At 42.8% G+C, this 23,081-nt stretch overlaps 1 protein-coding gene across 4 annotated transcripts; it reads left to right on the top strand.

The window, feature by feature from the left end:
- Positions 1–825: 825 nt before the first annotated feature.
- Positions 826–17,344, top strand: IRF4 (interferon regulatory factor 4). 4 transcript variants are annotated; one of them, XM_066268530.1, is made up of 9 exons: positions 826–891; positions 2,224–2,503; positions 3,890–4,076; positions 5,090–5,178; positions 5,822–5,963; positions 7,733–7,840; positions 10,613–10,966; positions 14,591–14,703; positions 16,574–17,344. In XM_066268530.1, exons 2-9 carry the CDS (start codon positions 2,285–2,287, stop codon positions 16,715–16,717), a joined length of 1,356 nt encoding a protein of 451 aa, XP_066124627.1. In that variant the 5' UTR covers positions 826–891; positions 2,224–2,284; the 3' UTR covers positions 16,718–17,344. The 4 variants fall into 4 exon arrangements, with proteins under 4 accessions (XP_066124627.1, XP_066124625.1, XP_066124628.1 ...); XM_066268528.1 differs by having other exon boundaries at positions 5,819–5,963; XM_066268529.1 differs by having other exon boundaries at positions 837–891; positions 2,221–2,503; positions 5,819–5,963.
- The last annotated feature ends 5,737 nt before the right edge of the window (positions 17,345–23,081 follow it).

Below are 23,081 nucleotides of genomic sequence, written 5' to 3'. Positions count from 1 at the left end.
TAAGCTATGTCATTTTAAGGCGAACTGAAGTCTAGAAGCAAATGTGCACTTGGATACTTCAGTATCCCTCCCTCCACTCTTTCATGTAGCTGTAACAGAAAATTTGGGGGCTATGCATTGTCTGAGTCATCTGAACTCACCAGTTTAATAGATGCAAAAGTAGGAGCATTTCAAACAGGCAGACAGCATTTGAACCACAGTCTATAGCTCAAGGGATCTGGGCCATTTCCTTTTTTCTTTTTAATGAGTACACTGTTCTCTAAACACCACAGAGGGGCAGAGTTCTCGAGGACAGCAGCAGGGCCAAGGATGCCCCCCACCCACTGATCTTCTATACGGACAATTCCTCGGTCTTTTGTTTGATGCTCTACAAGAGAACTTCGCTTGCACCAGATTCCCGCCCCCCCCCCTCCCCCGCCCTCCACTTCCCGCCCTAACCGCATAGCTGTAGTTTAGTTGTTAATAGTTATCGACCGGCCTCCCGCAGGTCCTGGAGCAGAAGCCAGATCCCGGTTTCACGCCTTGCCCTCCGCAGGAAACCACGGCAAGCGAGGGTCGTCGAGGCCGCCTGCTCCGGACTGGAGGAGCGCTCACCGCGAGCTGAGCGAGGCGGGTGGCCAAGGGCGCCAGAGTCCCGGGCCCAGCCACCAGCGACCCTCGCACGTGGGCTTCTTAGACGCCTCGGCCCAGGACTGCCCCGCCCCGCTCTTTTCTCTACTGGCACCCCCCCCCCCCCAGCTCCTCTTGGGCGCAATTGGCCCCGCCCCGGGCTCCGCCCCCCACCAGCGCGGCTTTTAAGCTCATAAAGTTCCTCTTTCGCACCTCGGAGTCTTAGTTTCACCACTCGAACTTGGGACCCACCGCTGCCTTCAGTTCCAAGTCCGGGACGAGGTAAGACCTGGGCAGGGCAGGAGCGTCGATGTGAGGTTGGCACCGCAGAGCACTCGGAGCGATAGGCTAGAGAGGTTGCAGGGACCACCTCGAGGGCAGCGCAGGGCACCCCAGCTTCGGAGCTGGGAGAAAGCACGCTCCGCTGGAGGGAGTCGCGACTCCCACCCCGTGTGCCCAGGGCCTCTGTACGGGCTTTGTGGAAGGCCGCCGTGGCACTGCCGAGCATCTCTGCAGGCTCTCCTCTGGCCTGTGTCCCCAGCTCTCTGCAGGGCTGCCCAGCGCGGGCCGGGGCGGGCCGGTGGCACGCGTTGGACCAGGCTGGGAATGAGAAAGTCAGGGCCTCGGAAATGGCCAAGACAGGGCCGTCGAAGGCAGCCACACAGGGCGGCAGGCTTTCCCGGAGACAGCCTTTAATTCTGAGGCTCCTTCTTCTGCTCGTTAGCGAGGGGCCCAAACGCACCGCGGTCCCCGGCGCGTCTTTCCCGGTCTGGTGGTGAAGGAGAAAGAGGAGCTCCAAATTTGGTCCACTCGGGGCCTTCGCTCTGCTGCCTCAACCCCAGGCCCCGGGGTCCCTCGCTCTCCCCCGCGCCCTCTTCGCCTCGGCTCTACTTTGCGGGCCTCCAGGGCGGGGCTGACACTCACTCCACGCACACGTATCTCCCGCTATTTGACTGCGTCCCTCGCGAAGGGCCGACCTGTTGCCGTTTGTTGCCCCTAGGGCCCAATTGATCCTTGCTACCTGGTCACGGCTCTGGGATGTTCTTGGGACAAGGAGTGCTGGTAGGGAGGAGGCCTGGAGACGGGTTCCTGGGTGCTGAGCACATGAAACGCCCCGACCGCAGGCGAGCCCGCGTGTAAGATTGGCGCGCAGGGGCCACCAAGGGAATGTGAAATGGGGAGTGAGCGAGTTGTAAACTGACAGCGAGGAGAAAATGGACTTACAATAAACAGCTCCGGATGGACAAAGAGGAGCGAAAACTACGAGTGTGCCAATGGAGCGCCAAGAAAGGTGTAGAGTGTATTTGGGGGGTGCGCGCGAAGTTGAGGGCGGTGGGGTGAGGGAAGAGAACGAGCCCAGAAAGCGGGGTAGGAAGACAGGCTCTGCTGAGGGCGCTCTCGGGAGGAGGCAGGACTGTGCGCCTCAAGGGGACAAGTCCCAGCCAGCTGAGAAGATGTCTTCGCTCGGGGACCTCTGATGACACCAACTCCATAGCGTGCGCCTCGCTGCCTTGGAGACTCCGCGGCCTCGTGGGCATCGCCAGGGTAGTTTGGGACATGGTACCCTGAGCGCTCTGCCGCGGTACCTAAGGGCGGTTCTCCTCTCCCCAGCAGCGCAAAGCGAGTGCAGGAGGCGGAGACTAGGCGCGAGAGGGCGGCAGTCGGTGCGCTGGGCATGAACCTGGAGGGCGGTGGCGGCCGAGGTGGCGAGTTCGGCATGAGCTCTGTGAGCTGCGGCAACGGGAAGCTCCGCCAGTGGCTGATAGACCAGATCGACAGCGGCAAGTACCCGGGGTTGGTGTGGGAGAACGAAGAGAAGAGCATCTTCCGCATCCCTTGGAAGCACGCGGGCAAGCAGGACTACAACCGCGAAGAGGACGCCGCTCTCTTCAAGGTTACACGCACGTGGGGAGTCCGCGATCGGGAGAGGGGGATGGTACCGGGCATGGACTCAGCGGGGAGCCCAATCCGTGTCCAGTGCACCCCGCGATTCTGAGAGGGGAGGTTATCCGCACGGGACCGGCAAGGTTGGGCAGTCCCCGCAGGGGAGGTGGCCCACCCAGGAGCACCAAGGCTCGATGAGCCGAAGCCCTGGGAGGAGAGAAGTTTCAACTTCTCTAGAGATTTCACAAATGGGAGTGATCCTGATCGGTCCCGTTCCCCAACGTGAGGCATGAGCAGTGCCCAGAGAACCAGAGGGCTCCAGAGGCAGGGAAGTCCCTGGAAGGAGGTTCTGTCAGGGTCGGTGGCGGTGCCAGGACATTAGCAAAGCGTCCTTGATTGCATTTTTGCCGGTTTCTTTGTTTCTATCAGAACCTCTTTCTGTGCCCTGGACCCTTCCTTGCCTCCTCTAACCAACTCGTGTCACTTTTTGTCCTTCTGAGTGCCGTGGATGGGCTGGATTCTGTCTGTTTTTCTGTCTCACTGTCTCTATGTTTCACTATGTTATTGCTATTTGTCTCTCTTCGAATAGTTTTTTCCCCTTTGGTTCAATCTCCCTGTGGCTCTCTCATCCCAGCCCTCTTTGGGTTCCTCCGTCCATGTGTCCTACTGTCTGTCTCTCAGCCCTGTTTGTCTGACTCCGTCTTTCCAAGGCTCTCTGCCTGGAAATTTTTCTCTAGGTTTCTGTCTCTCTTTCTCTCTCTTCACCTCCCCCTCCCCCCACTCACACACACACCCACCTTTTTGGGTTTTTCTTTTTCTCTTTCTCCTCCTCCTCCTCTCTCTCCCCCTCCTTGAGCTCTGCTTTGGGCCTCTCTCTGGATCTTTCTCTCTCACTCTGTGTATGGGTTCCTATCACGATTGTTTTCCCCTGAGCAGCTTGTCCAGTGAACTGTGCCTTAGGGTCCAGCCCCACCACCTGTGGGCAGGATAGGCAGGGGACTTCCTCAGGGAATTTGCTCTCAGATAACCTCAGATTTTCAGGCAGCCCAGATATGCGTGGCAGCTCACCCCACAGCTCTGTCTCACAGTTTCAGTCAGACCTGCTTCAGACATTAGGTGAGCAAGTCCTTTTCCAGGGTCCTCCACATTTGCCCACCATTCTAAAAATATTTAAAGAATGTCCAAACTACTTGTCTTCAGCTCAGCAATGACAGAGACCAAGGTGACCGTATTGCACATAGAAGACACACCTGGTATGTTTCTATCCTACATTTTGAGCAACAGTGTAAATTTGAAGCACTGAAGCATCATTCTTTTCTTTGGAAATACAATCCCCAGATTTTTTTTTTTTAAAGACCTGTATTTTAATTTTTTTTTTCTCTTTTCTTTCCCCCAGGCTTGGGCACTATTTAAAGGAAAATTCCGAGAAGGCATTGACAAGCCAGACCCTCCTACCTGGAAGACACGTTTACGATGTGCTTTGAACAAGAGCAATGACTTTGAGGAACTTGTTGAGAGGAGTCAGCTGGACATCTCAGACCCCTACAAAGTATACAGGATCGTCCCTGAGGGAGCCAAGAAAGGTGGGACTTCCTGGACTTGGGTCACAGAATATTGGCAATCTGACACTCTAAATTTCATTCCGAAATTCATTTTTCTATTTCTGTTTGTTTGTTTTATAGCTTGCCTGCCTTCTGCCTCATGTTCAAGCCCAGCAGACTCATTGTCAAAGTTCTCTGGATCACTAATTGAAATTTTTGTGGTGTTAGTGTAGGATACTTTCTCAAACTCCAAGTCTCTCTCTGCATGTGTGCACATGTGTGCACACGTGTGTTTTCTAGCTCGTTCGATAGGCTAAATTTCCAAACAGAAAAATGAAAAACTTTTTCAAAGCTTTACTTTTCTCTTAGTCTTTCACAAATAACCTTTTGTAGAAGGAAAACATCCATCCATCCATATACTTCTACTATTTATAGTAATAATAATGTCAATTTTTAGAATGTACAGTGGTCAGCTGGATTTCTTGTTAAAGTTCAAATTCCCTCTTTCTAAGATTCTGACCCGTATATCAAAGTAGAGTTCAAGAATCTGCACATTTTAATTTTTCCATTGACTTGAGAGAGAGGGGGAGGGGAAAGAGAGAGAGAGATAGAGAAGCATCAACTCATTGTTTCACTTAGTTTTTCCATCTGGTTGTGTACTTCTTGATTGTTTCTTCTATGTGCCCTGACTGGGTTTCGAATATATGACCTCTCGTGCCTGCCAAGTTGATACTTTATCCACTGAGCCACCCAGCCAGGGTCAGAAATCTGCATTTTAAACAAACCATATGGGTGATCTCACTTGCAGAACATTTTTCTGGTAGAACCCTTTCTGTTACAAAGCGCATTCACATACAGCAGGACCTTATAGAAATCAGTTTAATGAAATGAACAAATAATTATCCAAGGGAATTTCTGGAAAATGTCTTATTTGTTAACACCGTTATGCATTCTAGGAATTAACTCCTCAAATATTTTTTCTGAGATTTGATGTTTAGATATGTCAGTTCATTTTTTCACACTGGGCCATTTCCCTTTTGCAAAACCATATATAGGAGCAAAGCAGCTTACCCTAGAGGACCCGCAGATGACCATGAGCCATCCCTACACAATGACGACTCCTTACACCTCACTCCCAGCTCAGGTATGGTGGAGGGTGCAAGGTTTCTAGAAGGAAATGCTAGGAAAAATACACAAACAAAAACAGCTTAACTTTGTTTTTGCTCTTAGTCCAATGGCCAAACCAAACCCCTGGTCATTGAAAGAATGTCTCGCTTTCAACCTCCTGTGAATATCTGTGTTGGCTTTAAGTAGGGGAGTGATGGGGATGTCTGCCTGTTGATGTAGACTTTTACCACCCATTCTGAAATCTTCTGGGAAACAGACCTGTTGTGGAAGCTGAAGATTTTGGAAGTGGTACTTTATATCATGTGAAACCACAGGGCAGCTGATCTCTTTAGAGTTTTCTTATGTGAATTACAGCTCTGTTGCATTCACTTTGGTGGGGAAAAGAAGGCAAACTTCCTTCCAGAACTTTTGGTGCCAGATTTAACCATATGATGAAGCTTTACATAAATCACTACTTTACAACACTGTCTCCATTGTGCTTTTTAAAATTTTTTTATGGCTAGTTAATGCCAAAATCTTTCAGATGATAAAATGATTTGGCTGCCAGCCAAATAAGAGAGTGCCCGAGGAGTTTGAGAGGATGTATAAGAATCCGCTTCCTTTTCCCAAAGCCAACACACTATTCTTTGCTCATCTGGCTGCTTTCATCTCTTTAGCAGGTTCATAACTACATGATGCCACCCCACGACCGCAGCTGGAGGGAGTATGTCCCCGACCAGCCCCACCCCGAAATCCCATATCAGTGTCCTGTGACATTTGGACCCCGCAGCCACCACTGGCAAGGGCCGGCTTGTGAAAATGGTAAGGACTGTGCTGGGCCTGGTTCCTCTGGCTGCTACTGACCCAGTGGAGCAAACCTGGCTGGAAGGCCCTTGGTTTCCCCTTATCTGTCCTTCTGGGCAGGACCACAATTCTTTCCCCTTATCAGAATTGCTGGGAAAGCCTTTACATGCAGTGAATGAGAGTTTTCTCTCTCCTGTTGGATGGAAATGTCCTCAGAAGAAGGATGCCAAGGTCTACCCACCCCTGGCCGATGGTGTGCCGGGGCCTATGCTTAAAACTGTCAATAATCTTAAACCTTATTTTTAATCTTCAGCAAAAATAAAAAATGAAAAATGGGTATATTTTAGCATACATTACAATCCCTCCCTTAATGTTGACTGAAGGTCACAAAATTTTGCTGATCTGTTTCTATCTACTACTGTAAAATGGGACACAAGGAGATTACTGAGCTAGTATATTTTTCTTAAACAATGGTGTGCCCATTGTAGTTCTTTGGATTACAGGTGATAATAAGTAGGGAATGAATAAAAAAACAACAACTCTGAAAAAAAACATTAAAAGTTTCCATAGGGTGTGCAGTGTTGATTTTGGATCCAAAATTCCTATACTCTGGATCATATGTGATTCCATGCCTGTAGGGGTTTCCCAGACACCGGGAGGAAAGCTCTCAGCAGCAGAAGCACTAATTAAAGTGAAAAGAAAATTTCACTTGTATATTCAACACAGCAAAACACAAGTTTTTAGTACTTTTGAGTAAGTTATTTAAATAAAAATCCTGAGAAGGGGCAACATAGATTTTTTTTTTTTTTTTGGATGTTCTAGGAATACTTGGTCAGTTTCCCTTTTTCTAACCATGTTCACGTCACTGTTAGGGTTATGGTACTGAAGAAGTACATCCTTCTTTATGATTTGTATTAAATAACATGTTTACTAAAAAACAAAACAAAACACCCAGAATAATTCTGTTTTATTAGCTTTTCAAGATGATTTGCAGTAGAGTTTTTTTTTATATCATAGTGAAGGAATTAGCTAACATTAAAGTGGTTTCTGAAATTCAGACCCATGTCCAAGTCAATCAGGCTCTGTTGAACTAATTTTAATAAAGAGACAGTGCTTAGAATTGCAAAATGATAGAATAGGCAGACTTATTTTAAAGCATTGGGTGACATTAAATAAAAGTGCAAGGTTTGAATTGTGCTCTTGGGCATGAGGACTCACGTACTCCTGAGCTCACAGTTCTGCTGTGAGCTTGCTGAGTGAACGGGGTAAATCGTTTCATCTCACTGAGTCTCAGTTTTCCTGTTTGTCAGTTATGGAGAGATGTTGGTCAAAGGGCACAAACTCCCAATTATAAGGTGAATAATTCTGGACATCTAATGTGCAGAGTGGTAATGAAGGTAGATTTTAAATGTTCTCAACACACATAAACACACCCACACACACAAAATGATAATCATGTGGTGATGAAGGAGTTAGCTAACAGGAAGGAAAGGAAGGAAGGAAAGGAGGGAAGGAGGGAGGAAGGGAGGGTGGGAGGGAGGGAGGAAATTACAGAGGGAGAGTTCCAAGTTTCCTTCCAAAGCTGTATGGAGACTCCTAACTCCTCCCACTTTGGTTTTTCCCATGGGACTTCAGCTTGTCTCTGTTAGGAGAGCCAGGGGTCAGCTCTAGGGGGCTAGTCTGAGACCCCTTCCCCCACCCTGCAGGAGCTGAGTGGCCGCTCTCAGGGAGAGGAGAGGAGGCCTCTCTGTGTGTGGACAAACTTTGACTTTTATTTGCAAATGCAGGTTGCCAGGTGACCGGAACCTTTTATGCTTGTGCCCCACCTGAGTCCCAGGCCCCTGGAATCCCCATAGAGCCAAGCATAAGGTCTGCCGAAGCCTTGGCCCTCTCAGGTGAGTGTGGCATAGGGTTTCAGAGGCACCCACAGGAGGCCTGCATCTCTGGAGGCGCTCATCCTCTCTGTTGGGCAGATTTGATGGAGGGCAGTTGGTGAGCATAGCCTGTGGGCACTCGCTTTCTGCCAGCTGGTGCCTATATGTGTGTGGACACATTTGACCCTCCACCTGTGTGAATGAGGAACACCCTTAGAAGAGTTAGCACTGAGAAACCAGCTTACAATTTTGATGCAATTTTATGTGCTGGGTGAGTCATGTTATCTTCTCCATTGACATCTTTCTGAATTTCCAAGAATAGGCAAACACTCTAGTTTCTTTCACCTAGGGCTCCTCCTCAACTAACATCCTCACAGTGTAGTATAAATTCTTAGAAAAAATAATTTTTTTTTCACCAAGGTTTCTCATTTGAGAAGCTGATCATCCTTCCAGAGTTAGTCACAAACAGGTCTTCCTCATCAACTTCTTGGGGACATTGGTTTGGCTGCTTTGCCTTTATCACATTTGACTGAGTATTGTGGTCTTTCTCTGAACTTTGCTATGTGCTACAAAAAAGAAAATATGGATTAGATCTGATTTTTAAAGTTTCATTTCTAAAAGGACCCTGGCACCTCAAGAGATCTTACCTGTTTTAAGGAAGGCATCTCAGTGTGTAATAAGCATGTGTGGTATATGCATATTTATTTTTTTAGATGTTGGATTGTTTAAAAATGGGATTTGTATTTATATTAAAAATGAAACCCTTAAGCTTCAGATTCTCTTGTGCCTCATCCCACTTCTTAAAAATCAGTGACAGAAGCCTTGACAGGTGGTGTCACTGGACTGGGATGTGGAGGACCCAGGTTTGAAACCCTGAGGTCGCCAGCTTGAGCACGGGCTCTTCTGGTTTGAGCAAAAGCTCACCAGCTTGAACCCAAGGTCGCTGGCTTGAACAAGGGGTTACTCGGTCTGCTGAAGCCCCCCTAGTCAAGGCACATATGAGAAAGCAATCAATGAACAACTAAGGTGCTGCAACGAAGAATTGATGCTTCTCATCTCTCTTCCTTCCTGTCTGTCTGTCCCTGTCTGTCCTGCTCTCTGTCTCTCTCTGTCTCTGTCATACACACACACACACAAATCAGTGACAGAAAACATAAACTAAATTCTCAAGGTTTCAAGGAACCAAGAGTTGTGGGCACCTGTCTTGCTTTGAGAGGAGCTGGAATCTTCATGGTTTCATTCCTTTTGTTTCCAGAGTTCTGAATAAGGGCTGCTTCCTTTTTTCTTAGATGCTCCTGAGTGATGGAGGGGAGGAGATTTTCCAAGCAGAAAGTCTTCTGTTTGTCTTTAGGAACTCTCAACCCTTTCTTAAGCACCCAAAACTTGTGTGGGAGCCTGAAGAGTAGGAAATCAACAGCTATTTTTATCACTGTGACCTTGTGATTTCTGATGACGTGAAATGAAATGAAACCTGCCTGCAAATCACTTTTAACGGCCAGTGCCCACTCTCATCAGAGTATGCCATCCAAGGCACCCTCTCAGCCAGTGTTTACAACAGTAGAAAGTGCAGTAGAGAATTGAGACAGTATTGGGCTCAGTTTCAATACCTGCCATTGAAGAATAAGAGGCTATTGTGGGTTTCTGTTTCGGCATGCATAATACAGATTAACTAATTGAGTGCATTTATTGGAGAACTGCAATTTCTATTCCTTTTTTAAATCCCATGCAGTTTCCAAAGGGTAGCTGTTTCCTACCTATAAAGCTCTTTTGCATTTCAGTTAAGGGGCCCTTTGTAAACCTAGTTGGGTCCTTTCAGTTTGTGGGTCATAATTTAAAGTAGGTTCTGAAATCAGCCAAATTTCATAAATGAATTTATTTTGTTAAATCTTTTGGACAGCTCTGTTTTTAGAGTTATTTTAAAACTTAAACACGTAGCCTGATGGGATTTCAGCAGACTTTACTCTCAAAACATTTCTCTCATTGATTCCTCTCTTTCCATGTAAATTATATATTATATAATTATATTAAACAATTAGTACTTACACAGTATAAAAACTAATTTAAAAATCAAAATAGCAAAAACAATAAATATCACATTCGCCCAACCCAGAGATCATCACTATTAAGGCCTTAATGTTTAGCCTTCTTGAAACTTCAATACATATATATTTTAACCTAATGACATCATATTGATATTTTAGGGTAGTTCAGATGTGTAGACATGCTTGCTTTTTTTCCCTGAAACATCCTTATACTCTTTTTGCTAGTAAAAATTAAACTTAGGGTTTAATTTCTCCAAAATCAAAACTTATTGTCATACTTAAAGATGATTTTTTTGTTCAGTGATACATGACTTAGTATTTTAGACATAACCGCTACCATCATCACCAAAAAGAAAAGATATAGATAGTTCTTGACAGTTCTTATATTACTCTCTAATATAAGTCAAACCTGTTTTGCAGAAAACTAATGAAATATATGCTCCCTTCCCCTTAAGCCCCCCCCCAAAAAAAGTGGTCCCGTAAATTTGGAAAATGCTGAGTTAGACATCATCAAATTGATTTCTTGTGGGACTTCTCTAACACCTCTCATGGTTTGTGAATCTCCAGGAGGGAGATAAAAGCATGCAGTGTTTCCTAGACTTTTTGATCCTGGAAGAGTTTGCTTTCTACAGAGCATCTTGGCACCAGTGCCCCAACAAGTACTTTGTTCTGACTGGTAATTTGGCATCCTGATGGGTCTGCAATACTTCTTGTTCCTTTAGCACTGACTCCAGATGTTCTGTGTTTGCAGACTGCCGGCTCCACATCTGCCTGTATTACCGGGAGATCCTGGTGAAAGAGTTGACCACAGTCAGCCCCGAAGGCTGTCGTATCTCCCATGGACACACTTTTGATGCCAGCAGCCTGGACCAGGTCCTCTTCCCCTACCCTGAGGACAATGGTCAGAGGAAAAACATTGAGAAACTGCTGAGCCACCTAGAAAGGGGTGTGGTCCTCTGGATGGCCCCCGATGGCCTTTATGCCAAAAGACTGTGCCAGAGCAGGATCTACTGGGATGGACCCTTGGCACTGTGCAGTGACCGGCCCAACAAACTGGAGAGAGACCAGACCTGCAAGCTCTTTGACACACAGCAGTTTTTATCAGGTAATGTACCTAATTACCAGTTAGAATGGCGAGTTTCATACCTGTGAGTCTTAGGGAATACAAAGGTGGTGATGGCCTGTTTGCCACAACTGTCAAAAACAGCTGGTCACTCTGGTCCGGACAGAGGTCTTTCTTCTGTTAACCCCTGAGCTTGCTGAGCCTGACTCCAGCATAGGTTTCTTGTTTGGTTCACATTTCACCTCTCCTTTTACCACCTGCTGCTCTCCAGCAGCAGAAGGTGTGAAGAGGGGGGAGATTGCTCCTGGCTAATGGTGCAGGCTCATGAATTGAAATTATGGAATTCAACAAATAGTCACCTAGTAATAAAGTTCACATTTTATTGGCAGTATGATCTCAGCAAGCGTACCTGTTGATGTTTCAGTTCTTTTAAGGTTCTTAGGGAAAGTGTAACCATTAGAATTATATTGTTAACACTCTTGGTTATGAGATGTGTCATCCTTCAGTGGATAGATGCCCTTCAGCAGGTGGGACCACAGATGGAGTGTGTTGAACTGATTTTGCAAAGGGGCAGTTATGAGAAGTCTTTGAGCTATCTCTATGACATGCGTGTTTCAAATCATATTTTCCAGAACCAGTAAGGTTTGTTTCCTAGCTTTGATTTTATGATAATTAAATAAGCCCTGGGCTGGCTCTTGTGAAACTCCTGCTACATTATTGATGAAGCTTCATCCAGAGAACTTGTTTAGCAATCTGTATTAATGCTGCCTCTTGTGGAGGCAGAAAGCCATTCCAATGTGCCAGCTAACTGCCAGTTCTGTCTTGACCTTATCCTTAACCCATTCGTTTAAAAGCATCCCCTTCAGAAACACCCTATGTCTTTGGGTTTCCCTGTGCTTTTACTTTCCCTAAATGTGCATCTTAAATTCAATTTATTTGAAATAAAAATGTGAAGCATCTCTGTCTTCTGGCACCATGACATTTGCTCAGCCTTTTGGGTTCAAGTGGCTCAAATTCGCTTAGGCTCATTAAAATTCTCTTTTGGTGCCCCCAAGCAAATATATCTGTAGATGATTAACCCTCCCACAGAGGTGTGACGAGAGGAAGAGGGAAAACTGAGTCACTGGTCCCCTGGGTCCGCGCGATGGGTGAGAAAGTCACATGTATCTGAAAGCCCCTCCTTAACGGAGCTGTAGAATTGCCTCCAAGCCAGTGTTATGACTGTTTTGTCTGTCCTGGGGCCCAGTGTGGTGGTCATAAGCCACTGAGGGGGGTTCTGTCTGTACCTCCTGTTCTGTGGTGGGTTCTGAAAGAGCCCACTGGGTTTGCATTTTCTCAAAGATTGTGGAACTTGGTATCTTTGGATCCAGAATCCACCACTGACGAGGGCTGTAGTTAAGGCACCCCAGGCAAAGGGCACTTGTTTCTCTGAGTTTCTCTCACCATGCATGTTTTAAGGAAGGTAGACTCTTATTATTCTAATGAGGCTATAAGTTTCTCTTTGAGCCACAACGAACTGAGTGTGGATACAGGCAAGAAGCAAACCAGCATGATATGCCAGCTGTTAGTGCCCTCAAACTGCAAAGTCACTTGCCTCGAATTTAGTGTTTATCTGTGAGCAGTCATTGTTTTATTTTTCTTTTCCATTTCTTCTGTTACCAAGAGCCATACTTTTTGTTCATAGCAAACTATTTTCTTGAAGTGTTCACTGAAGTGCCAGAAGGCATCTGTAAACCTAAAAACTGAAGTTGTGTAGATGAGCTTCTGCATAATCACAGAGCATTCTCATGTTACCAAGCACTTGAAGCATGACTTTTTCAGAGAACTGTACCAACTCGTCATTCTGATTAGCTTCTGTAAGTGTAGCCTCCAACCTCCATAGTGTAAATGCTTCTTACACATTCTGACTAAATTGGTTAGGTTTGATTTGAATTCTGGGAAAAAAAAGGAAGTCAAATAGTCCAGTGAGTTAGCTAGAAACTTCTCCTTAGTTGAAGAGAACAGTAGAAATATTTGATATCTACCCATTCAAGATTTGCAGACTACTAGGGACAGCCCCCAAAGACAAAGCCCAAGGATCTGACAAAGATGCAACCAGGTGCTGTTCTACAGAAGTTGTAACAGAGACTGTGTAAGCATGTTTCTTTTGCGGACATGACATTTACGTCTAGTGGAAAGAATAGGAGCAGCTAGAGGCATAAGATTATCTTTAGGTCCTGGCTGGGTAGTGGATAGAGCATCATCCCGGAGCACCAAGGTTGTGGGTTTGATCCCTGGTCAGAGTGCATATGAGAAGGAACCAATGAGAGTATAACTAAAAAGTGGAACAAGTTGATGCTTCTCTCTCTCTCTCTCTCTCTCTCTCTCTCTCTCTCTCTCTCTCTCCCTTACTCTCTCTGTCTCTCTTCCTTCCTTCTCTCTTTCTTCTCCCCACCTTTCTCTTTCTTTCTCAAGTCAATGGAGAAAATTTTTAAAGAAAAAGTTATCCTGAATATGGGTGAGGATATGCATCAACGTCAGGGGTTGAACACATCTTTCCAACAGTGTTCCATTCTCTGTTTTTCATGCTTAGGGTAAGGGTTGTGGCTTCAGGATCTACAAATCCACAAAAGTGAGATTCATCACTACACTTCTCATCTCAAAACATCATCTGTCCCAGAAGACAGACGAAAAGTCCATTCAAAGTCACCCAGTTTAGGCCTAGTGCCACATGGGATGCAGCTGCTCAGAACTGGCACTCAGTCTCCAAGAGAACGTCAAGCATTTCTGTGGTGCCTAAGTTCCAGAGAGGGCCTGGGTAACAAATACTAGGTTAAAAGGGCTGAGATGTGGTTTTTAAGTAAATCCAGGGACAAGTCAGAAAATTCTGATTTTTTAAAAAGAAAATTTCTTTTTTGTGTATAGTATTCTTTTGCTTCAACACAACTACCTTTCTTTTCCTTTTTCTTTCTCCTTCACTCCTTTCTGCTATCTTTTGCATCCTCATGGTTCAAATACTGCAAAGTATGGTTCTTAATCTGCAAAGCATATTCCCCTTGAAAAATCAAGTGAGGCCCTGGCCTGTGGCTCAGTGCATAGAGTGTTGGCCCAGTGTATGAATGTCCTGGGTTCAATTCCCAGTCAGGGCACACAGGAGAAACAACCATCTGCTTCTCCACCCTTCCTTCCTGTCCCTCTTCCCACAGTCAGTAGCTCAATTGGTTTGAGAGTGACTCTAGGCAGTGAAGATAGCTCCAGTTGGAGCATATCAGCCTCAGGTGCTAAAAATAACTCAGTACTCAAGCACTGGTCTCAGATCGGGTTGCCAGGTGGGTCCCAGTTGGTGCGCATGCAGGAGTCTGCCTCACTATCTCCCCTCCTCTCACCTGAAAAAAAAAAGATCAGGTAAAACCTGGATCCCTTTCAAGAAAAGTACACATAACAGCATGTACATGCAATTTTACATTTGGGGTCTAAAGGGTAAGGACCCCACTTAGAGAAATAAAGAGTACTCATTCCTACTGCAGTCTTCAAAATCAACATAGAGCTTTTGTTTCCTGCTTTAACCTGTTGTGCTCAGTGATGAGGGTTTCTGAGCATATATATATGCTCACAAAATATATATATATATATATATATATTTTTTTTTTTTTTTCCTTTTTCTTCTTCTATGTGTGGTGTCTCCAGAGTTGCAAGCATTTGCTCACCATGGCCGTCCCCTGCCAAGATTCCAGGTAACTCTGTGCTTTGGAGAAGAGTTTCCAGATCCCCAGAGGCAAAGAAAACTCATTACTGCTCACGTGAGTATTTCCCCACATTCAAATGATTGTTTCCCTGTTCTTCTTCAGGGCAGGGTTCCATTCAGAGGAGTCTCAAATCAAAAGTAACAGTCAAGTGACTTGGGAAAACGATGAGGGAGGAATTGTGACCGAGTGAGCCCAGAGAGCCTCACCCTGCTCTCAGCCCTAGAATTAGTCTCATCAGAAATGGAAGGTGACCTCCAACCACGGACTTCATCTGTCCCATCTTTTTTATTTTCCAAAGAAATTGTCATATTAGTATTTTATAAGGATGTAAAAAGACTGATGTGAAAAGTTGCTCTTTAAAATTTTCCATATTTAATATTGCTTTTAAAATGTCTGATTTTTACTTGATGGAGAAGCTTTTCCCAAAATGGGAAACTTGACTTGCATATTTTGTAAGTCATTCAGATATTTTCCAAAACCCTTTTTATTTCTGGTTTTAAAGAATTCTAGTATTGGAAACCAAAATCCATGTATTATTTGGAGGAGGTTAAATCTTTAAAAGAACTCAAGTAGATCAGATCACTGTAATATTCTGTAGCAGAATTTAAGATAGGTTCAACTGTGGCAAGTAGACTTTTTTTTTTTCATAAAAAGGAAAGAAGAAAAGGTTTATATAGAAAGCATTTAGCATTAATTTGCCACACACAAAAAAAGAGTTCTGGATATTTATGACTTTTGAATTTGAAAACTACATATCTTCAAGAGTTATTAATGAGCCCAGATAATGAGCAGCAAAGGTAAAAAATTATACCCAGCAATATAAAATTTCAGGTCATATTACACTTATGATAATGTTTCTTATTGAAAACTGAAATAAAACACTATCTGATTTTGAACATTTGGTCCCCCTTATTGATTATAAAATCAAAAACTAGCCAACCAATAAACAAAAACATAATCCAGTAGACTTCAGACTTTTCTCACGAAGCCTCTCCAATGATTGATGTAATTATTGATATAATCTTGTTAACAAATGGGATTATTAAATGGCTAAGTAAGCTTAGCATTGATAATTAACATGCAAGAAGTTGATGATACACTCTACCAGTACTCTGATTTTAAAGGTTTTGGATGCACTAGCTTTCCTGTAACCTAGGCGGCGATGGGCTTCCCAGGCAAGGCATGGAAAGGGAAAACAGGTGTGTGCATACACACTGGTTCAGATTCCTTTTATTATGGATTTAATTTATTTCAGGTATTTTGTGAGTTATGCTTAAATTGCTGTATATCAAAGGACACCAAGGCTCAATTTAATACACATTTGATTGAAAGCATTTTGTTTTCTTAAATGGAAATTCAGGAAAAGCTGGAATTTGACTATTTTTTGATGAAAAATATCAACCAAAGTAGATGAATTTGGGATCAATTAAATTTTATTTTCCCATAATAGCAGTTTTGTTGTTGATTTTGCTTCTTTTTCTTTTCTCTCTTGTTTGGAAACATACAGATTACCTAGGTCATCCTGGAATCATAAATTGTTTAAAAAAAATAAATTTATTGGCCTAAAGTACACTAACTACTACCTCAAATTCCCTTTCATTTTGTTCATTTTACCTGATCTGTTTCAGTCTCAATTAAATGTAAATTTCTAGTGACAGATGATTTAAAAGTAGTATCATGTTTAACTTCAGTTGAAACCCATCGTATTGTCATTCTGTTTAGAAATTGATGTATGGAAGAACTATAGAAATTAGTTCTTTAGAAGTCTCCAAGAATAAAATATTTGATGTGTGATAGTACCTAACTTTGTACTTAACTTTACTATACCTGTCCATATATCCAATTATTTAATGATAAGCAAATTACAGGGTGTTAAAAATATATATATATCTTAGTAACGTCTTCTTAAAATCTCTTATTAAAGGTCGAACCACTACTGGCCAGACAACTATATTATTTTGCTCAACAAAACAGTGGACATTTCCTAAGGGGCTATGATTTACCTGAACACATTAGCAGCCCAGAGGAGTATCACAGATCTATTCGCCATTCCTCCATTCAAGAATGAAAAACGTCAAATGATTTTCTTTCATTGTACATACCTGACTTTCACAAGAACTACTGATTGAACCTCCTCTTTTCCTTTTGAGAAAGCTGGGAATTGGAGTTTCCGTTCAACACTTGAGAAGAATCTTAGCAAGAATCTCTGTACGAACTATCAGCTCCATCTTCTTGACAGATGAGCTTATTTCAAAAGGAAGCATGGTCTTCAGGGTCTTCTAGATTAGCCATCATTGATACAAGCTGTGAAAAGTAACCAAAGAGTGTGTTTACATTTACTGAAATGCTCTTTTATTTGATGTGGATTATTTCTTGCTTGAAAACTGAGAACAATTTATAATTCAGGATTGACAACTAACTCGAGTGATGAAAGCACTGAAGTATTGTACTATTTCTCAGGGAAGTAAAATCTAAATTTGAGGCTACTCTGCCCACAAAAGAAATGGGTTATTAACGCATGTAGATGTTGCTGTGGTTGAAAATGTTTGTTTATAGAAGGAAACAGAATCTTTGGCTGAGATTGGGCCATGGTGCCTCCAGGTTTGGGTGGCTTATCTCCCCACTTGGCCTGGGTCTCACCCCAGGGTGTAGGCTCCCAAGCCCTGCCTTTCACTGAAATGATTGCCTTTTTTTTTTTTTTGCATGCCTCTGGGAGCCAGTTGGTAGACTCTGTTGCTATTTTCTTGAGCAAAAAAGCATTAGGGCTACCCTTGAATATCACTTTTTTTTTAATCCATATAAAACTGGATACATAATATTATGTTAGTTTTAGGTGTACAACATTTTAGTTCAGCATCTTTAATGCACTACGCAGTGATTGGTCACCCCCTAAAATTTAGCTGCCATGTTTTACCCCTTCACCCATTCTGTGCTCTCCCTCCATCCCTTTCCTTTCTGCTAATCACCAACGTGTTCTCTGATCTATGAGTTTGTTTTATGTTTGTTTTTGCTTGTTTGGTTGTTTCTTTTGTTTTTAGAGCCTACATATGGATGAAGTGATACAGTTTTCTTTTACTTATTTCACTTAACGTATACCCTCAAGGTTCATCGTATTGTCATGAATGGCAAGATCTCATCTTTTTTGTTTTTTAAATGGCTGATAATATTCTCTTGTTACATGTACCACATCTTCTTTATCCATTCACCCTCTGATGGACACTTAGGTTGTTTCCTTTTCTTTGCTGTTGTAAATAATGCTGCAGGGAACATAAAGATGCATGTGTCTTTCCAAATAAGTGTTTTTGTATTCTTCAGATAAATATCCAGAAGTGAAATTGCTAGATTGTATGGTAGTTCTATTCTTTTTGTTTACTTGTTTGTTTTTGTTTTCTTGAGGGAAAAAAAGGAAACAGGAGAGAGAAAGAGAGAAAAAGGAGCATCAACTTTCTGTTCCATTTAGTTGTGTCATTGATTGCTTCTATATATCCCTGGCCAGAGCTCGAACCAGTGCCCTTGGGATCAAGTGAGCAACCCCCCAGATCGGCGACCCTTGATCGAGATGGTGATCTTGGCACTTTGGGGTGTCACTCTATCCACTTAGCCACTGCCCAGGACTGGTAATGCTATTCTTAATTTTTTGAGGAATCTTCATACTGTTTTCCTTAGTGGCTGCACCAATTTATATTCCCATCAATGGTTGTACGAAGCTTCCCTTTTGTCCACATCCTCTCCAATACATATTGTCTTCTTGATGATAGCCATTCTAATAGATGTGAAGTGATATCTCATTGTGGTATTGATTTATATTTCTCTAATAATTATTAACAAACATTTTTTCATGTGCCTATTGGTTATCTGTATGTCTCCTTTAGAAAAACACCTATTTAGATAATCTGCCCATTTTAAAAATCAGGTTGCCTATTTTTATATTGATGTGTTGTATGAATTTTTTATCTATTTTGGCTATTAACTCCTTGTCAGATATATGATTTTCAAATATCTTCTCCCATTTAGTACGCTGCCTTTTTGTTTTCATGGTGGTTTTCTTCACTGTGTAGAAGCTTTTTAGTTTGACGTAGTCCCATGTGTTTATTTTTGCTTTTGTTTTCCTTGCAAAGTTTTAGAGTCAGATCCAACTTGTGTACTCCGTTTTCATCTGTTTTACAGTGTAGTAAGTATTAAGATTTTTTTTGTTTCTCTTTTTGTCTTACGTTATGGAAATTATTGCTTAAAGACAGATCAACAATCTAAGGACTAAAGATACATTTTTGAAACTTGGTGACATTTCCCTTCTTATCCTATTTGTTTTGTTTGGTGATCAGTGAGCTATCCATGACAACACTAAAGAGAAGGAGCCAGTGCTTTTCAAACTGTTTGATGAACTCTGTTAGGAAGAATGATGACAGGATTTCACAGATTGCATAACTGCAGATTCAGTAGACTGTATTTTGCTTATTTTGTATATTACATGCTTCCTCATGCCAACAGTGGTTTGACAGGGCCTTAACATTACTGGGCATTTTCCAAATACATTTTTGTTTTGTTTTCTTATAAAATCACTAAGATCTACACTTGCTTAAATTAAACCTAATCATTTAATTGTTTGTTTGGAAACATACAGATAAAAGCCAGCATCTGATATTTTTTGTCATTCTACAAAATAATTGTTACTGTTTTCCGGCTCAGCAGAAGACTCGATAGTTCTCAAACAGATGCCACTCTTATTCTAACCTTTACTTCATAGTTTACCCAACAAACTGTATGTAGCCCTTGCATCAGAGAAGTGATAGCATTTATCCAATTTAGTAAACTGCAAATCATTGGAATGTCATTTGTTTTGTTTTCTTTTTTAAGAGAAGTTTTTAATGATGAATTAATTTATGTTAACTACAGAAGATGTAAACAGTATAACAGGACAAATACGCCTCCCTAGATGTATCTGAAGGAAGAGTTTGATGTACTCTTTCCACACATTTCACTTTTATGTGTGTGTGTGTTTGTGTGTACACACATACATGTAAACTTAAAACAACTCATGGAGTACTCTTGTACCCACTTTTAGGCAGTGCTTTTAACCTGACAGTACAGGTTTACCTCATTCTTCTCTGAGGCATTGTTGTAGAATTCCACCACGGTGTAGTCAGTACAGTGTAAGGTATTTTATCAGCCAGTCAGAATAAATATGTCTGGACAGCAGATTGTACTTCTTGTGAACTGTGGTAATTTTATACATCTTATAGATGCAAAGTATTTGGGGTATATTATCCTAAGGGCTAAATGAAGATTTCTTAATTCTCCAACTAGATGCTTGATTCCAATTGCTGTTGGGAATTCTTTTCTTTCTCTTTCTAAATATTAACATACTTTAACATGGGAGTTACATTTTCTGGAAAATTCTGTTGGCTCAGGCCATTTACCCCCTTTCTCATTGTTATACTCAACTACCTTTCTTTTTTTTCTTTTTTTTAATTTCAAGGGAACCAAAGTGTGGCTAATGAATGAATCAGTCACACAGTATTCAGGGGGAAGCATCCTGACAGTTGTCTGAGGACTACAGAGGGGAAGACCTGCCTCATTCCTTGATGTGATAAAATAAGATTAGCAAACTAGAACAAGCTGTTTGTTCTCAATGAAAAATTCTATAAAAGTTTAAGTGATTGTTTTTGCTAAAAAGCTTTGGATTACAGGGAAAAATATCTGTCTCACAGGTGCATTTTCTTGGCCCATTTCTTGTTCTTAGTATGTAGTAAAACTGTGGGTAGTAACTGATGTCTTCTGGAAACTAGAGAGAACCAGTGTGACCAATTCAATTTAAACCAAAACTTTGAGATCCCCCCCAACCCAGTCTCAGACAAAAAAGGATATTTAAATCAATCATTATAGACAACCCAGCAAGACTATTGTGTTTGAGCTAGGAAGAGACCACTGTATCTTAGGAGAGAAAATTTAACATCCTACAATGGAATGGGCAGCATGACACTGTGGTTATCACCTAAGCAGAGGCATGTCCAGGTTTGTGTTTATAAAAGGGTATACATTGAACTAAGGCATGAACAAGATTTTCTTCCTGTGTCACTGCTTGGAAACCCTGGAGTAGGACCAACTCTGGGAATCTTGGTGTGGGTTCTGACAAGGGCTTCTGCTGAGAAGCTGATCACTGGGTTGGTGAGCATCTCTAGAGAAGGCTCACTCCTGCACCAGTGAAGGTCAATAATTATTTTGGGGTGCATTGATTGTTTTTTCAATAGAAATCCAGTCCCAGTTCAGACCCCCTTTTCATTCCTCTTTGCTCATACTTCTTCTCTTTCTCCGCAGATGAACATTTTTCTGAAAGCTGTGAGCTCCTTAAAGGGCTACATTTTTATTATAGATCTTCCTAAATAATTTGTAGCTGACAGATGGTATGACCAGCCCTAATGCCACCTTCACATATGTAACATTCGAACCGCCCTCCCAACTGTACAGCTCCGCTACTTGCTTTCTTCGCACCCCTGTCTTTGCGATTGATCCATGTCAATGTAGGTGTAGCCTCTTCATGTCTTGTTAACTGTCGTTGAGCAGCTTGACCATATGAATGCAGCAAAGCTCAATTTTCCTGGCATTTGTTTTCACTGCTTTAAGGATAGCATATATATGAAGTATAGCTAAGTAGAGGAGATATGAAAGAGAGAGGGTGGGTCAACAGGCCAGTCCTCCTCCACTAAATTCAGATTTTGCTGTAGACTCTTTGGGATGAAGGAGACCCCACAGGGAGTGAGTGAGGCTTACTCTCGTGCATCCCTGCTTTATAGGTGGACAGGACCAGGCAGCTTCCTTGACTCGGTCCAGTGCTGTGCTGGTTCTCCCTGTTGCCAAATTCCCAGACATGGCATGTTGAGAACTAGGTTGAGCATTTCATAGCAATGGTTGTACATAATCATGGCATAAATTTTGTCATGTATTGCTTTTTAATTCAAATTGATATTTGTAGTAATTTTGTGTTTTAGGTCAATAAATACTTTTAAAAAAATAATATTATGGACTGTGTGCATGTTATTAAACACTCTGATCTTGATAGCTTTTTATATACTTCCTCCTTCTGTTGCATTTTTTTTTTAAGCAAGGCTGCTTTGGCAGCCTGCTTCCTTCCTGGTTGTCATATGCATCTTTAAACTCAGATTTCAAAGTGTTTAGCTTGTGTAAAAAATATATATAACACTTGTCCTAGTATTGGCAGCTCCTCTAGCCCACAGAAACACATCTAAGTAGAGCAGTGAAGATCCTTTCCTTCTTTTTTCTCCTCTCCCTTAACAGCTCTAGTGGACCCAAGGGAATCATTGTAAATGTTCTTTTTATATCACAGCTTCTTTGATTTAGTCCTTGTTGTTAAAAGGGAGAGGATGCAGGTTAACCAGTATCCGACTCTAAAATGTAACATGAAGCTGTGTGTGGAAAGGAGCACACACAGGAATGGAATCCATGTGGTCTCTGGCGTCCTTCTGTTTGCAAACTCATGTCTGTGCAGCCAGCTAATGTGGACAAGTCCTGCTGGGGGTGAAGACGGTGGAGAAACAAAGACCCGACTCCAGGGACCAGGTTCAGTGACGCAGATCCACTTTATTCAGGAAGTAAACTAGCTTATATACTTCAGCCAATAGGATGGGTTCAGCCAATAGGATGGGTTCAGCCAATAGGATGTTACAGCATGTCCTTCATGGCCAATGGCTGAAAAGATCAGGGAGCTGCGTGGTTGGCGCTAAGTCACTTCTTTATAGCAGGCAAGCTTCCTTCCTGGGATGCCCAGGAGGGTTCTGGGAGCTGGAGTATTCTCACAGTGTTGCATCAGCCACAGCTGCTAGGAATGCACTCTGCTCTCCACCCACATCTCCCCCTTCTCTTTTAATTAAGGCCAATTGGACTTGATGAATGACAGCTTGCTGTTGTTGTAGCTTCTAAATGCTACGCATTATGCAACGGAACCCTAGTAGAACTAAAACAACTATAATTCCTATTATACTGTATGCTAATAGATTAGCTGGATTAAACAACAAGGCAAGCTTCTGTAATGTTTGACTAGTTAGGAAATAGAACGGGGGTCTTAAACAAGGGATTGCTCCTAGGGGTTGGGATGTCATTTCCCTCCCATTGTGTTACAGAGACTTCTAGGTGCTGTTAAACACAGTTCCATTTTGATTATAAAAAAGGGACATAGGTCCATGCACACCCCCTTCCCACAAAGGTCCCAGCATCCAAACATGAAACGGATGGCTTGCCATGGGCTGCGTACTGCATATGGTTGCAAGGCACATTACACAAATTATAACAACATAGCAAATCATACAATTTCAACAATTACTAAGGTACATTTCACCAGTCTCTGAGCACTTTGCCAAAAGTGCAAAATGTCCTCAGCCTTCTTTCTAGCCATGGGAAAATCTTCGCGGGGCAGGGGA

The sequence above is a fragment of the Saccopteryx bilineata genome, chromosome 3 (assembly GCF_036850765.1).
Source record: "Saccopteryx bilineata isolate mSacBil1 chromosome 3, mSacBil1_pri_phased_curated, whole genome shotgun sequence".
NCBI classification, from domain to species: Eukaryota; Metazoa; Chordata; class Mammalia; order Chiroptera; family Emballonuridae; genus Saccopteryx; species Saccopteryx bilineata.
This window is presented reverse-complemented; position numbering and strand designations above follow the sequence as displayed.

Bases quoted from the DNA above. Each gene is read 5' to 3' on its own strand.
- IRF4 (XM_066268528.1), top strand. From the start codon at position 2,285: ATGAACCTGGAGGGCGGTGGCGGCCGAGGTGGCGAGTTCGGCATGAGC. The intron at 2,504-3,889 runs GTTACACGCACG...TCTTTCCCCCAG, and splicing joins AGGACGCCGCTCTCTTCAAG to GCTTGGGCACTATTTAAAGG. The intron at 14,704-16,573 runs GTGAGTATTTCC...CTCTTATTAAAG, and splicing joins GAAAACTCATTACTGCTCAC to GTCGAACCACTACTGGCCAG.